A 13,182-nucleotide genomic window follows, 5' to 3' on the forward strand; every position below is an offset into this window, starting at 1 on the left:
TGTGCGGATGGTGTGGCTGCACAGATTTTCATGTGGATCCGCAGTGGCACCACCCGCACATATGTGAACCTAGGGTTATGGTTAGCATAGATCTTAGTATCTGAATGACAGATAAAAGTGAAAGCAGATGTCCAGATGAGAACTTTCTAGCACAGCAATTTCCAGTACTGATTATAAAGTACCCAGGTAATTGAAAGGTTCAGAGCCTGCTTCTTCTCTCCATAAGTCCTCTAAAGTGCCCATTTTCTACTGCTGATATATTTAAATCATATTGTTTTGATTATATAAATGGGGGACAGCACCAACAGTTCCTATACAGCAGTACTGCAGAGGCTTCCATTCTCAGGACCACAGAGATTACTAGCTACTTCTACCAAGCTGACATCCACAGTTCTATGGCTAGATGTTGGGCAATCTCTTTTGTGGAGAATGGTCATGATTTGTTTTGCCCCCTCCCCCAGCCCAAAACTTATGAATGGTTATTATTTCAAGTAACATACAGTAAGTAATGTAACTAAAATGATCATATTTGATTTTTTTCAATGGCCTTCCTTACAGTATAAAGTTTGCCACAAGCGGTAAAAAATATAGAAGGCGTACACATGTAGACACAGCTCACAATGAAAAGTTGAAATCATTTTTATTGTAAGTGAATATATTTTTTGAGCACATGATGTACAGCTGGTTAAGTGGAGTTTACTACCAGAAGTTTCTGCATGTATGAGTTGAGCCACTTCTGTCTCTCCATTGCAGTGAGCATTTTGCTCTTCTCTCTGAAAGCAGCATCGTCAGCCACCACAATGCTCCTTTTATCCAGCTCTTCATTTGCAGGCCATGGAGGAAGCCACCTCTGATCAGACATTTCACCGTTGAGCTCAGCGTCATCTGGCATTACCTTTTTGGTTATCTCATTAGAGCCAAACAGTATCTGCCTTGCGATGGGCTGCAGGAGTAACTTTCTGGCTCTCTCATCGGTGGGTTCATTGGGGAGAACATTTGATGTTAACATTTTAAGACTCCAGTTGTGCAATGATATAGAAGGGAGCTGCTGTTTCCAGGAGTCTGGCTCAGACATAAAGGGATTTATCTGTTTATTACTAATCGACTGGTCAGAAAGATCTCTTCTCCAAAGTCTAGAAGAACAGAATAATAAAATGCATTATTCATATTTGTGGTTAACATGCAACAATAATGTACAGTATCTCACAGAAGTGAGTACACCCCTCTCATTTTTGTAAATATTTTATTATAACTTTTCATGTGACAACACTGAAGAAATGACACTTTGCTACAATGCATAGTAGTCAGTGTACAGCTGGTATAACAGTGTACATTTGCTGTCCCCTCAATATAACTCAACACTGCCATTAATGTCTAAACCGCTGGCAACAAAAGTGAGTACACCCCTAAGTAACAATGTCCAAATTGGGCCCAATTAGCCATTTCTCCTCCACAGTTTGCTGAAGACAAGCAGACTAAGGACGTGGATTACAGGAACCATGTCCTGTGGTCTGATGAGACCAAGATAAACTTATTTGGCTCAGATGGTGTCAACCGTGTGTGGCGGCAACTAGGTGAGGAGTACAAAGACAAGTGTGTCTTGCCTTCAGTCAAGCATGATGGTGGGAGTGTCATGGTCTGGGGCTGCACGAGTGCTTCCGGCACTGGGGAGGTACAGTTCATTGAGGGAACCATGAATGCCAACATATACTGTGACATACTGAAGCAGAGCATGAGTCTCTAACATCCACCAGCTCCGTGATGTCGAGGAGTGGAAGAGGACTCCAGTGGCAACCTGTGAAGCTCTGGTGAACTCCCTGCCCAAGAGGGTTAAGGCAGTGCTGGAAAATAATGGTGGCCACACAAAATATTGACACTTTGGGCCCAATTTTGAAATTTTCACTTAGGGGTGTACTCACTTTTGTTGCCAGCGGTTTAGACAGTAATGGCTGTGTGTTGAGTTATTTTGAGGGGACAGCAAATTTACATGTTATACAAGCTGTACACTCACTACTTTACATCGTAGCAAAGTGTCATTTCTTCAGTGTTGTCACATGAAAACATATAATAAAATATTTACAAAAATGGGTGTACTCACTTCTGTGAGATACTGTATGTATGTAAGGTATATTAGATGATATGTCTCCATGTTTTAGATCAATATACCGTTTGCACTTAACTAAACAACACGTAGTCTCAATGTTAAAGGGAATGTATTGTGGTTTTGCACATTTATTTTTTTTTATTCTGGACAATGCTAAAATACTTTAGGCACCGCTGGACAACCACAGAGTAAGCCCCACTGCTGACCATGCTGAGCATGCTAATCACACTGAATGTTACAGTAGCATTGATCAATGCTGCTTCTATACATGTTTGTCAATGCATCTATGTTTTACAAAAAAGAACACAAGGAACAATTACAGTTCACAAGACAAACCAATCAACAAAAAAATCAATGTTTATTTTAATGTAAGAAATTTGTAGATTTTTATTGCATGAGGTTGTTGAACTGCGCTCCTTCTTTTTTTTCTAGTATAAGTATGAAAGATTGCATATTAATATTTTCCATTTTCTTTTGTAGGTTGAATTTTTGGCTCTATTTTACATTTTTATCTCTATTTCCTTACTTGCTTACAGTAATCTTTAGGCATTTAAGTAAACCTTTTTTTGGTTTGGAAAGAGTAGGGAAAAATTAGAACCCCTGTCAATTTTCTGTGGCTTGTTTATTAAACAAATACAAAAAGGTTTAGAGAGTCAAACCTCCAATAAACATATGTAGCACCCTCCTAGGTAGCTAGAGGGAGGTAGATGATTATTTTTAGTTAGAGGCTGAACAGCAGCCCGGTGGTATAGTTAGAGGGAGTCAGATTTCGATTAAGGTTGAGATGCTCTGCAGACCAGCTCTCTGGAACTTAACCCTGATCTAGAGACTTGGAGGAGTCTCTAGAATTCAGTGGAAAGGGGTGAGGAGTGGCTGGTCTGCACTCTCAAGGGATCCTGGCCAATCCCCAAGCAGGAGGCATGGCATGGGGTCAGGACAGCCCTTAAGAGTCACCAAGCATGCTCAGCAGCAGGAGAGTTCAGGTGGAAGATAGAGTGAGCAGGATGGAGAAAGCAGCTTTGGAGGGGGACAAGGAGAGGGGGACTATCTACAGGCAGAGGAGCTAGAAGGGAGGATATCTCAGCCTCACCAACCCCTGAGACAGGACAGCCTGGGAAGCAGGGAAGGAGCAGGCCCAGCTTAAGGCCTGAAAGCAGCCACCAACCCACAAGCTTGCAAGAGAGACTCAGTGAGTAACCCCACACACTCTGGGCCGGATAAGGGGAAAGGGCATTTAGGTGGGAAACCTGACTAGCCCCCATCTGGGACTGCTTTCATTTAATTTGGTGGCTTCTGGGACATCTTGGCCAGGGATTCCCTCAGGCAGCTGGGTGAAGAAGAGATTTATCTGGGGTCTGAAGAGGGACACAAGGAGAGGCTGGCTAGCTCTCCAAGAAAAGAAGAGAAAATACTTCTGACTACTTGTACATAGATCCAGGAAGTTGTCCTCAATTTTACAGTTCCTTGAGCATCCCATGTATCCTTTATCCCCATCCAAGTTATCATCCCCTCCCTAATAAAATTGAAAAAACAAAGTTCAAGGACTGTTTACTGTCTCTGGAATGCAAGCCTGGAAGGAAATGTGTGTTGCCAGGCTGTGCAGGACTATAGGGGGACCCAAATCTTCAGCAATTCCTAAGGGGGTTAATGCTACACATATATAAAAAGTGATAAACTTTTTAGGATCAGCAATAATATCACCGATAGTGCACAATATTCAAGCCCACAATAACCTTTTAAATAGAAGACTCTATTTTAAAACCTTTCACTGGCCCATCAATATAAAAATATATGCTGTATACTGATCACCATGTAGTTGTCTGCATGTGAACTGCAATAAAGAATCATGTGGTTGCTATAAATCTAAAATCCACATTAGAGTAGCAGAAGAGCAAGACAATTGCTTTTATTTCTCTCAATGCTTGCTGAGTTATTAATAACAGCATAAACCAATTGTCCAACAACTATTTTTTGCCACATTCACTAAACTAAAGGAAAATTCCCTTGCAAAGTGAAAAATTCCCCTGCAAAGACAACAGTCTATTTAACTTTAGTAAATCAACCCCACTGTATATTAGTCACCTAGTCTTGTAAACATCAATTTCTTAGGAAGCACCTGCTTACTCTCATGTTGGTCAGTGTTCAATATCCAAAGATTGTGTTGAAATCCTTTAGGTAAGTGTGTGCACTTTTCAACTGTCTGCCTGATGAAATAGTAGTTAAAGCAGTTATAATACCATAGCAAACATGTATTAATATTGCAGTTTACCAGTTCTTAGATGTAGTGGCTGCATTAGTTTTCTTTTTTATTTTCTTTCTTTTATTTTCTTCTGGTGATCCTGCCAGTAAGTCTGTTGTTTTTTAACAGAACAATCTGACCTGTGGATGTACCAGTGAGAAGGTTGAGACAGATCATTTACCACTGACAGAGTTGTGTTTAATGATTAGCTGTTATCTATTTATGTAAAACCTTTATTCCAAAAGGAACAAAACTGTTGCTCTAACTACTTATAAAGTGTTAGCTGGAGTTTAGCGTCAATTTATTTAGTGTATCTAAATCTGCTAGTACATCTAACACTCCCCTCTTCCCAGACTGGCAATACTTCTTTCCAAAGGTGTTTCTGTTGCTCCTTCATACAGAGTGTAAGAACTCTTATACAGGAGGTATGTTACTGGCCAGCTCACCAAATGGAAGGAAAAAAAATCTTAAAATGTCATTAAACCCACATTATTAAAAACTATCAATAAATGCTTTATTATATGTTGTTCATACTCACTCAGATTTGTTTTCTACATTCTGCAAAAAAACTGGTTAAAATTGCTGTTCTCTGTCTCCCTCTTCTGTCCTTGTCCCCACTGCAATTGGGGATTTTACAGAGCAGTTTTGGCAGCTAGTGTATATGCTCAGGTTTCAGTGTATTTTCTTCCCTGAGCATTCCCTCCCACATCTTACTTACTCCCTCCTTCCTCTTCCATGCCCTCTAACCAGCTAAACACAATGGGGGATGGGATATTATATCTTCATTGATGGAGGCTTCACCTCCCTGTTAATCTAAGACACAGGGTGGAAGGATCTGACTTAGCCTGTGACTGACAGAAATTCACCCGCACCATGTTATTGCCAAAAATTAACAAAGATTTTATTTCAAATAGATACTTGTATGTCAATTTAAAACAGTTTATTGATAGTATTTTTGCTCTGTATTCCAAAGGCTTTTTTTCATTTTAAACATGTGACCAGCAGCAGAGGAGTAGAATCTCCTCCTGCCACTTTTTCCCTGCAGACAGATTGGGAAAGAGCTGGGTCATGTGACAGCTGTGTATCAATTAGGAAAATGGTAGTTAGATTTTTTAAATTAAAATCCAGTGCCATCATCCACATAGAGAAAGAGAAGAGTAATTAAAGAAGAGAAGAGGATGTAACTGTAAATTAGTTTCTTAATAAGATTTATTTTTTGAATATTAATTAATTATCTCTTTATTTCTAAAATATGATTTAAGTATATATTGTTAGCAGTAAATTAAATATCTATAAGGTTGTCATTAAGCTTGACAGAGAAGGCTGACTATCAAAAGATGAAAAGTTTTGTAGATAATCTTTGAGTAGTAAAAATTCTAATGCAACTTCTACCTATCAAACCATAAAAGAAACCACAAATATATAATTAGTAATAGCATGGAGAATGGATGGATAATGAAAAAGAAACCAATAGTAAACAGCAATATTAATTAATTTGGGGTATATGTACTGTACATTGATATAATTATGATCTGTGGCTATCATGTCATCATCAGCTCCTTGTGTCCAAAAAAATAATTTCAAATGTTTGTAATGCAGTGGATACCTTTAATGTATATTTTTTAGGTTATGTGTTGCAGGTATGACTTCTAACATTAAATTGTTTCCATTAAAGTGGAAGAAAGGGCTATGCAATAATCCATCTTTTAAATATTGCCTCCACAATGCTTTTATATTAGCTGCATACATGTTGTAATAAATCTGTTATTATCTTTTTTAAATCTTTTTTCAAAGTTCCAGGAAGAGTCTGTCTGTGCAGGGCCAATAATGCAGCTGAATCCTTAAAGTAGTGTCTTCATTTCACCAACATCCATAGCTCTGCCAGTGATTTGCAGTCACGTGACTGCTGTTGCAAAGTCTTTCCTTTCCTTCCTTCTATAGATGTCATCAGGCAGATGAAGCCATACTTTTACAATATCTGTGGTCTCCTCCTGACTCTTAGTCCTTAGGACCACTACACTGCCTCAGCTTGGTGGGTATGTCAACCTCTTAGGATTTGAAAAAACCAGCAGGGTTGGAATTCTCGTTGACTATAGCAGTAGCAAGGTAGTGGTGGGGGTAAGGATTTCAGGTATGGTGTCTCAGAATGATTCATAGTACTAGACCCCATACAGAGCTGAACTGATATCAGTTTTGTGAGGTCTGATCAGCAATACCATGTGTGTCCCCTTCCCTTATTTTCTTCTGCTTCAATGCCTATATAATAACATCTGAACAGGAGCTCAATACAAGTTTTTTCTTGTTGGATCCCACTTTTACTCAGCTTCCTTAATATGAAGTGGAAACCTTATCTACCCAAATTGTAGGAAAAAAGCAATAATTTGCCCGTTACCTGTTTGGATTCCGAATGGTGGTGATTATGGCTGGAGAAGACAACACAATGCAGTACCCCAGAAGGACTGTGATCCGAAAGAAACTTCGCCCAGCAGTTGTTTTTTCCATGCCCTGTGCAATGTCACTACAAAGCATTAAATATTTTCATGTTATATCATGTTATAATGTGATACATATTATACACTGATCTCTGTGTATATTATATGGACATAAGTATCACTCAACCCCCAGAGGAACTCTGCCCAATTATGCACTGTGCTTGAGTGTTTTCTTCTGATGTCTCTTTAATGTGGAATCTGTAAGATAATTATATTTTCTAACTTTTCCTCACAAGTATTACACAGATATAATACTGCATTTAGATGGGGGTGCAGTATATAATAAGTGGTACCTGTATTTTAGGGCTAAATTGACTTTAAAGCAGAACTGCTGTTATGTGTACTTGCCCCAAATGCTGTCTGAATTCAGTAACTCCCAAGAACTTACCTGTGAGCTAAAGAACTCTCTTCCAAAAAGCATAATGATTGCTCCCTCTGGCCTAAAATGCAGCTAAGGAACTGGACATGTGTAAGAGGCATTGATTGGCTGCTCAGGATCCATTGGCATCAATACTTTTTATGTAACTGACCCTGTACAGGAATGCACACCAGCAGCTCCGACTTTGCTTTGACTATATAATATGCCTCCTTGTTCTAGGCAACCTGCATTTTCAAAGAATGACAGCCCACCATTCTTAGCATGGTACAGGTTTAAAATAGTATTGCATTTGTTACATACAACAAAAATCTTAATCTCATTTCTTTTGGAAAAATAAAGTGTTAGCAGTTTGAAGTGTCCACCACTTTACACTTGTAAATTAGACTTGTATTGTCTATGCAATATGAAGTACAGCAAGATAATAGTGTGCAAAGTACATTATCTCATAGCACCAAATCACATAATATTGAATTAATTTAGAGCACAAACAATGAAAGATGCTTACTGATTCGTTGCTGTGGAATAACACACGTCTACAATGCTCCTCAAAAGTAATTTTTTTTTAACCTTAGAACTTTACTTCTTTAGTATGTTTTGTACACCTTTTAGCAGCCAACAATATTTCATGTGAACCACTTTTAAATGTCTAAATTTGCAAAACTGTACATTAATATATTTGCCAAACCTGATAATTATTCTATTATTAAAGAGTCAAAACAATCAAATCTATCAATTAAATTTTTTAGAGCTATTCACCCTGAGGTCATCAAAAAGGACAAGGGGGCACCCTTTACGTCTGGAGGAAAAAAAATTTAATCTCCAAACACGGAAAGGTTTCTTCACAGTGAGAGGTGTGAAAATGTGGAATAGACTCCCTCAAGAGTTGGTTCTGGCCAGCTCAGTGGATTGCTTCAAAAAAGTCCTGGATTCTTTCCTAGATACACAGAATATAACTGGATACTAACATTTATAGGTAAAGTTGATCCAGGGAATATCCGATTGCCTCTCGGGGGATCAGGAAGGAATTTGTTTCCCAGCAGGAGCAAATTGGATCATGCTTTGCAGGGTTTTTATTTGCCTTCCTCTGGATCAACTGTGGGTATAGGATTATAACTTTTTTTTCTATGGTTGAACTGGATGGACTTTTGTCTTTTTTCAGCCAGACTAACTATATGTACATGGTAATGAGTTGAGTCACCCAGCAACAACATTTTATCTTGGATGCTCAAAATGTTCCCACCAAAGTTCTTTGTTCTTCCCTGCCTTGTATTTGTACCTTTTCTGCTGATTTTCCACCTTTTCTAATGGGAGATTCACCCCTCCTCCAAAAACAAATCAAACCCAGTTGAGAGACTGAATCCCATTTGGATCTCAGTCTCCATTTAGAGGATCTTGAAATGCTGAGATATTGTCAATTTAATATCTGAATGATGTTAGGTATTTTGGATAGACTGACGCTTCAACTTTTATTTGTAAAATTAAAATATTTAGAAGGTTTTAAAAGGTTTCAATAACTCATAAGAAGTTTGTCAGTAGTTATTATAAAGGCAAAGAAATACATGGAAATTATTCATTAATTTACACAGCACAGGTTGTCTACTACTGAGTATATAAGCAAACAGGCTTGCTATGGTTGTTTTATAATGTAATACACTTCTATGGGTATGAAAAGGGAGCAGTCAGCATGATGCTATAACTTGTCAGATAAAATTTATATTTACAGTATATTATAGTGTATATACAGTATATATATGTGTGCTGTATATTATAGTATATATCAATATATCACAGCTATTTTCACACAGAATCCTAAACAGATTACAGCAGGTATCTTTTAGGCAATTTTGGCATGAATAATATGGAATGCACACAACATTATAAGCAGCCCAAATATTTGTAATTATGTTAAAATAGACAACTTGTGATTTTTACATTTTATAAAGAGTGAGACCACCTAAAAGTAATATTTTTATTATAAAAAGTTTAGACTGATAGGCTTAACCAATCTCTAGCTTTTTATATGCCTTTTAATACTTTACTTGGGAGATCTCCCTGTCATTGTTCCTGGCTCTGTTCATGTTCACCTGTAGGTTCAAGGTGCTGCCCCCCCCCCCCACTGTTGGTTGTTCCATCATCTGCTGGTGCATTCTCCATATTACAAAACAAGTGGAAAACCCAACAGGGAGAGTGGGAACCTTCCCAATGACCACAGGCATCTACAGAGCCTGAAACTCTTAGCAGAGAGATCCTGCCAATAGAATCCCCAAGGGATATAATATTAAAAAGGATACAAGTCAGTATCTTTGTTCTCCAGTATCTACCAAACACTAACATTTTTAGCAGGTTTATTTTATCATCTGAAAAGCAAATATTCATTAAATAACTTTCAAATGTTTAGCTTCATAACATTAGCATCAGTGTACCATTTTCTTGCAAGAAATTTTAATTGATGTTACATGTACATTTTTTGCACAAGTTTTAATAATAAATGTTGTACCTTTCCTTCTAAGTAATAGAAACATATAAAATTATGTAGTACAAATATACAATAGTATTAAGTATTATTACTTTCGTATTGAAAAATCTGGGTTTACCTGAATAGTCTATCTTTATCTTCTTCACTTTTTGTCTTGAGGAGCCTCTAAGAAGTGCAATGATTTTTTTTCTAACTACACCAGCTCCTGTTTTCATTTATATACACGCAAATATGATGCCGAAATGACGCAAATTTCTTTTTTGTTTCCTTATGTGAAAAATTGACTATGTCACCTCTGCCCATAAAACTCACGGGTCTCTTCGATAGCTCTTCAACATCTATTAGTCTGAGGCCTCGTGTCGAGACATAAAGGAGGAGGCAAGAGGAAGTGGATATAGTTACTTTATTGGTTGCCTTTATATCTTTAGCACAGCATATACTGTAAAATGGTTAAACTGGACACTTTAATGAATTGAATAATGACATGCAAAAATTAGGTGAGTCTTCTCTGCAAAGCCTCAGGATCGAGACTGGTGTCAGGACTGCAAGTGAAGAATCCAATATTGTTGGTTTTAATTCAAAGTCAGCAGAAACAATGGACCTCTTGCTTAACCCACCTCCTCCTTATTCTCTTCCTGTTGTCTTATATTTAATTCTACAATATCAAATGTCCAGGAAACTCTATGACCTGATGTGTTGGGGTTAAGGGTGACCTTGTTAAAAATGTAGCGCCGATGGTCTAATTGTTTATGGAACAAGAGCCATCGTTAGCTTGTTAGCTGCTTGGAGCCTAGACATGAGTCACCAGCCTTTCTGACAGATGATGTGACAACAAGACGTAAAATAATGGCTGCCCTTGTTCTTGAATTTTCCTATCATTAGAGAAGCAAATTTTAAGAATAACGAAGTTTATTTGCATGGCAAAAAGTTTTTCTTATCTACTTGAACATGACTTTGCTCTGAAAGAGAAATTTGGTGCTCATAAACAATTTTGTTAGGATTTATGAAACTTGGGGTAGTTATGTGATAGCTGCAAACCCAGAAAACACCTATAGCAAAGTTTTGTTGAAGAGAGGCTGTCAATTGAGTTTTGTTTTTGTATACTGGCTATTGTTCTCAATATATAATAATATAATACTGTGTCCAATTCTGGAGACCTCACTTACAAAAAGATAGAACGAGTCTAGAGATGGGTAACAAAAATGGTGAAAGGTCTAGGGGCTAAAACTTATCAAGAGCGACTTCAGGAACCTGATATGTACAGTCTGTAGCTAAGAAGGGAAAGGGGAGACATGACTGAAACTTTTAAATACATCAAGGGGGTGAATAAGATTCAGGAGGGCAGTATTTTCAACAAACAAAAATAAAAAACTCGGGGACATGACCTTAAACTAACTGGAGGAAAGTTCAAACCTAATCTCAGAAAGTATTGTTTTACTGAAAGAGTAGTTGATGCTTGGAATAAACTTCTGGCAGAGGTACTGAGCCATTGAACAGTAAATAGATTCAAACATGCCTGGGACATGCATAGATCTATACTCAGACAAAAAAGCTAACAAAAAAAAAACAAAAACAAAAAAATGGGTGGACTCGAAGGACCATTCGGTATTTTTCTGCTGTCACTTTTCTATGTTTCTATAACAGCAGCAGTCAGAGTATTTATAACTGACAGAAATATATATGGACACACAGTTTACATTATTATTTGAAGGGAATCTTCTGCATTTTGAATTATTGTTTCATTATAGCCATTTGATCTTGGTGATTATATATAGACTGCATATGGCCCCACTGGAAAAAAATGTCTTAGACTAGACTACAAAATTCATGTATATTTTACTTAAAGCTGAACAACCTAATACACAGATAAAATACATACAGTGAAGCTATTTTTATCAGCTAAAAGATTTGAATTTCTGTCCATTCAGTCCTGAAACTAAAGCTGGCCATACACAGATCAAAATTCGACTGGTCCAGCAAGAGAATTTTGATCAGTGTTTTAGCTCCCCTGCTCGATGGAAATCAAAAGGACATGTTGGTAAATTTTCCTTTGATCAGCTGCTGTAGCCATTCAGCTGCAGATTAGTATATACAATTTCCTGGCAGAGGGGATTCCTCGATCCATCTTGTTTGTGTGTATGGTCAGTTTTACCCAGCCCTGTCACACAATATCCCCAAGTGAATGACAACACTTTACCTGTTACTATTATAAACTGTATATGGGATCCAGCGATGTCCTCTTTCCACCCCTAGCCTGCTGACTGGACAGCCTAAAAATGATAAGGTATCCTCTTTGCACATTTTCATGCTGCTCAACTAATTGGCTCCCAGTGGTTCCTCTCTCGCTCACAGTCTGAGTAATGAGAAGTTGATATTAAGACAAATTCAGGCACTAAGGCAGGCCATAGATGTTGCAAATTTCTTTCCTTCAACCACAGACAGTGTTGACAGGGGAATCCCTCCTGGTGAGCCATTGTGTTTTCCCACCCTGAGAAGACAGTAATTATTGCTAGTCCTTATAACAGCCGCTAGTGATAATCATATGTAGAAATCTGCAGGCTGTTAGTGCCCAAGTTAATTGATTGGTCAACTTGAGTACATTCAGCCCACTCACACATGGTTTGAATCTCGGCCAGCTCCTGCTGAACACTAGTTGCAAAAAAAAAGATTTATTATTGCCTACAGAGCTGCATGGAGTTTATATCTGAATATAGTTCAGTTTTAAAGCTACTCCTGCACACTGTGGTTCTTTCTGCTGGCCCTATTTGTTACTACTGGACATAATAATGACATTGGGATGAGAGTAAGGCATCACAAGGCCCAGCAGGGAACCAATCATCTGACACCCCTGGAATGTGAAGTTTCTTCAGGTGGCCATGAATTGTGAACAGAGCAAAGACCAGAGGGGTGGGTGAAGGGACGTGTGCGTACAAAATCTCTTCTTTGCTGGTAGTACTTATATAAAAGTATGTATTCTGATAACTGCATGTTGTTACGTGTAAAGGTCATGTGCCAAAAAATATAAAAAAGCATGAAAAATAAGGAAGGAATTTATTGTCCCTGGGCCTTCACAATGAAAATGCTCCCATCATCAGCAGAATGCCCCTGAATGTGCAAAAATACATAGTGAAGAATCATTCCCACTACATCACACACAAGTGCAAATAATATATCAACCAATATTTAAAATAAATACAGTTTATATTACTCACATAGAGCCCATCCAAGAGTACTTGAATACAGTAAGTGCCAGGTGGTCATATGCCAAAAAAGTGCTCTAGTGCTTGTGTGTGTTTCACCAGAAAACATGAGCCTTTTACCAGACCAAAATGATCTCATATCAGAGATCAATAGTGATTAGGATGGCTCAAGAGTTAGTGCTCACAGCCCCTGCGCTTCCTGTCCTCGAGTGACTCCCTTGGCCAGATACAGCAACTATGTCACCTTCACAGGACTATGTGCTCCACTCTGGGCACTCATCGGCAAAGGTGT

General features: G+C 38.1%; 1 protein-coding gene across 3 annotated transcripts; it reads right to left on the reverse strand.

The window, feature by feature from the left end:
• Window positions 1-623: 623 nt before the first annotated feature.
• Window positions 624-9,957, reverse strand: PTH2 (parathyroid hormone 2). Of its 3 annotated transcripts, none has more exons than XM_089688994.1 (3): window positions 9,809-9,957; window positions 6,736-6,861; window positions 624-1,133 (listed from the first exon to the last, which is right to left on the reverse strand). In XM_089688994.1, the coding sequence occupies exons 2-3, from the start codon at window positions 6,843-6,845 to the stop codon at window positions 686-688; spliced, it is 558 nt and encodes a 185-aa protein (XP_089545120.1). In that variant the 5' UTR covers window positions 6,846-6,861; window positions 9,809-9,957; the 3' UTR covers window positions 624-685. The 3 variants fall into 3 exon arrangements, with proteins under 3 accessions (XP_089545120.1, XP_089545121.1, XP_089545119.1); XM_089688995.1 differs by having other exon boundaries at window positions 6,736-6,848; window positions 9,809-9,877; XM_089688993.1 differs by lacking the exon at window positions 9,809-9,957 and adding an exon at window positions 7,224-7,329.
• Between the last annotated feature and the right edge of the window lie 3,225 nt (window positions 9,958-13,182).

The sequence above is a fragment of the Staurois parvus genome, unplaced genomic scaffold (genome assembly GCF_062004578.1).
Source record: "Staurois parvus isolate SC_StPar_1 unplaced genomic scaffold, SC_StPar_1.0 ptg000465l, whole genome shotgun sequence".
NCBI lineage: Eukaryota > Metazoa > Chordata > Amphibia > Anura > Ranidae > Staurois > Staurois parvus.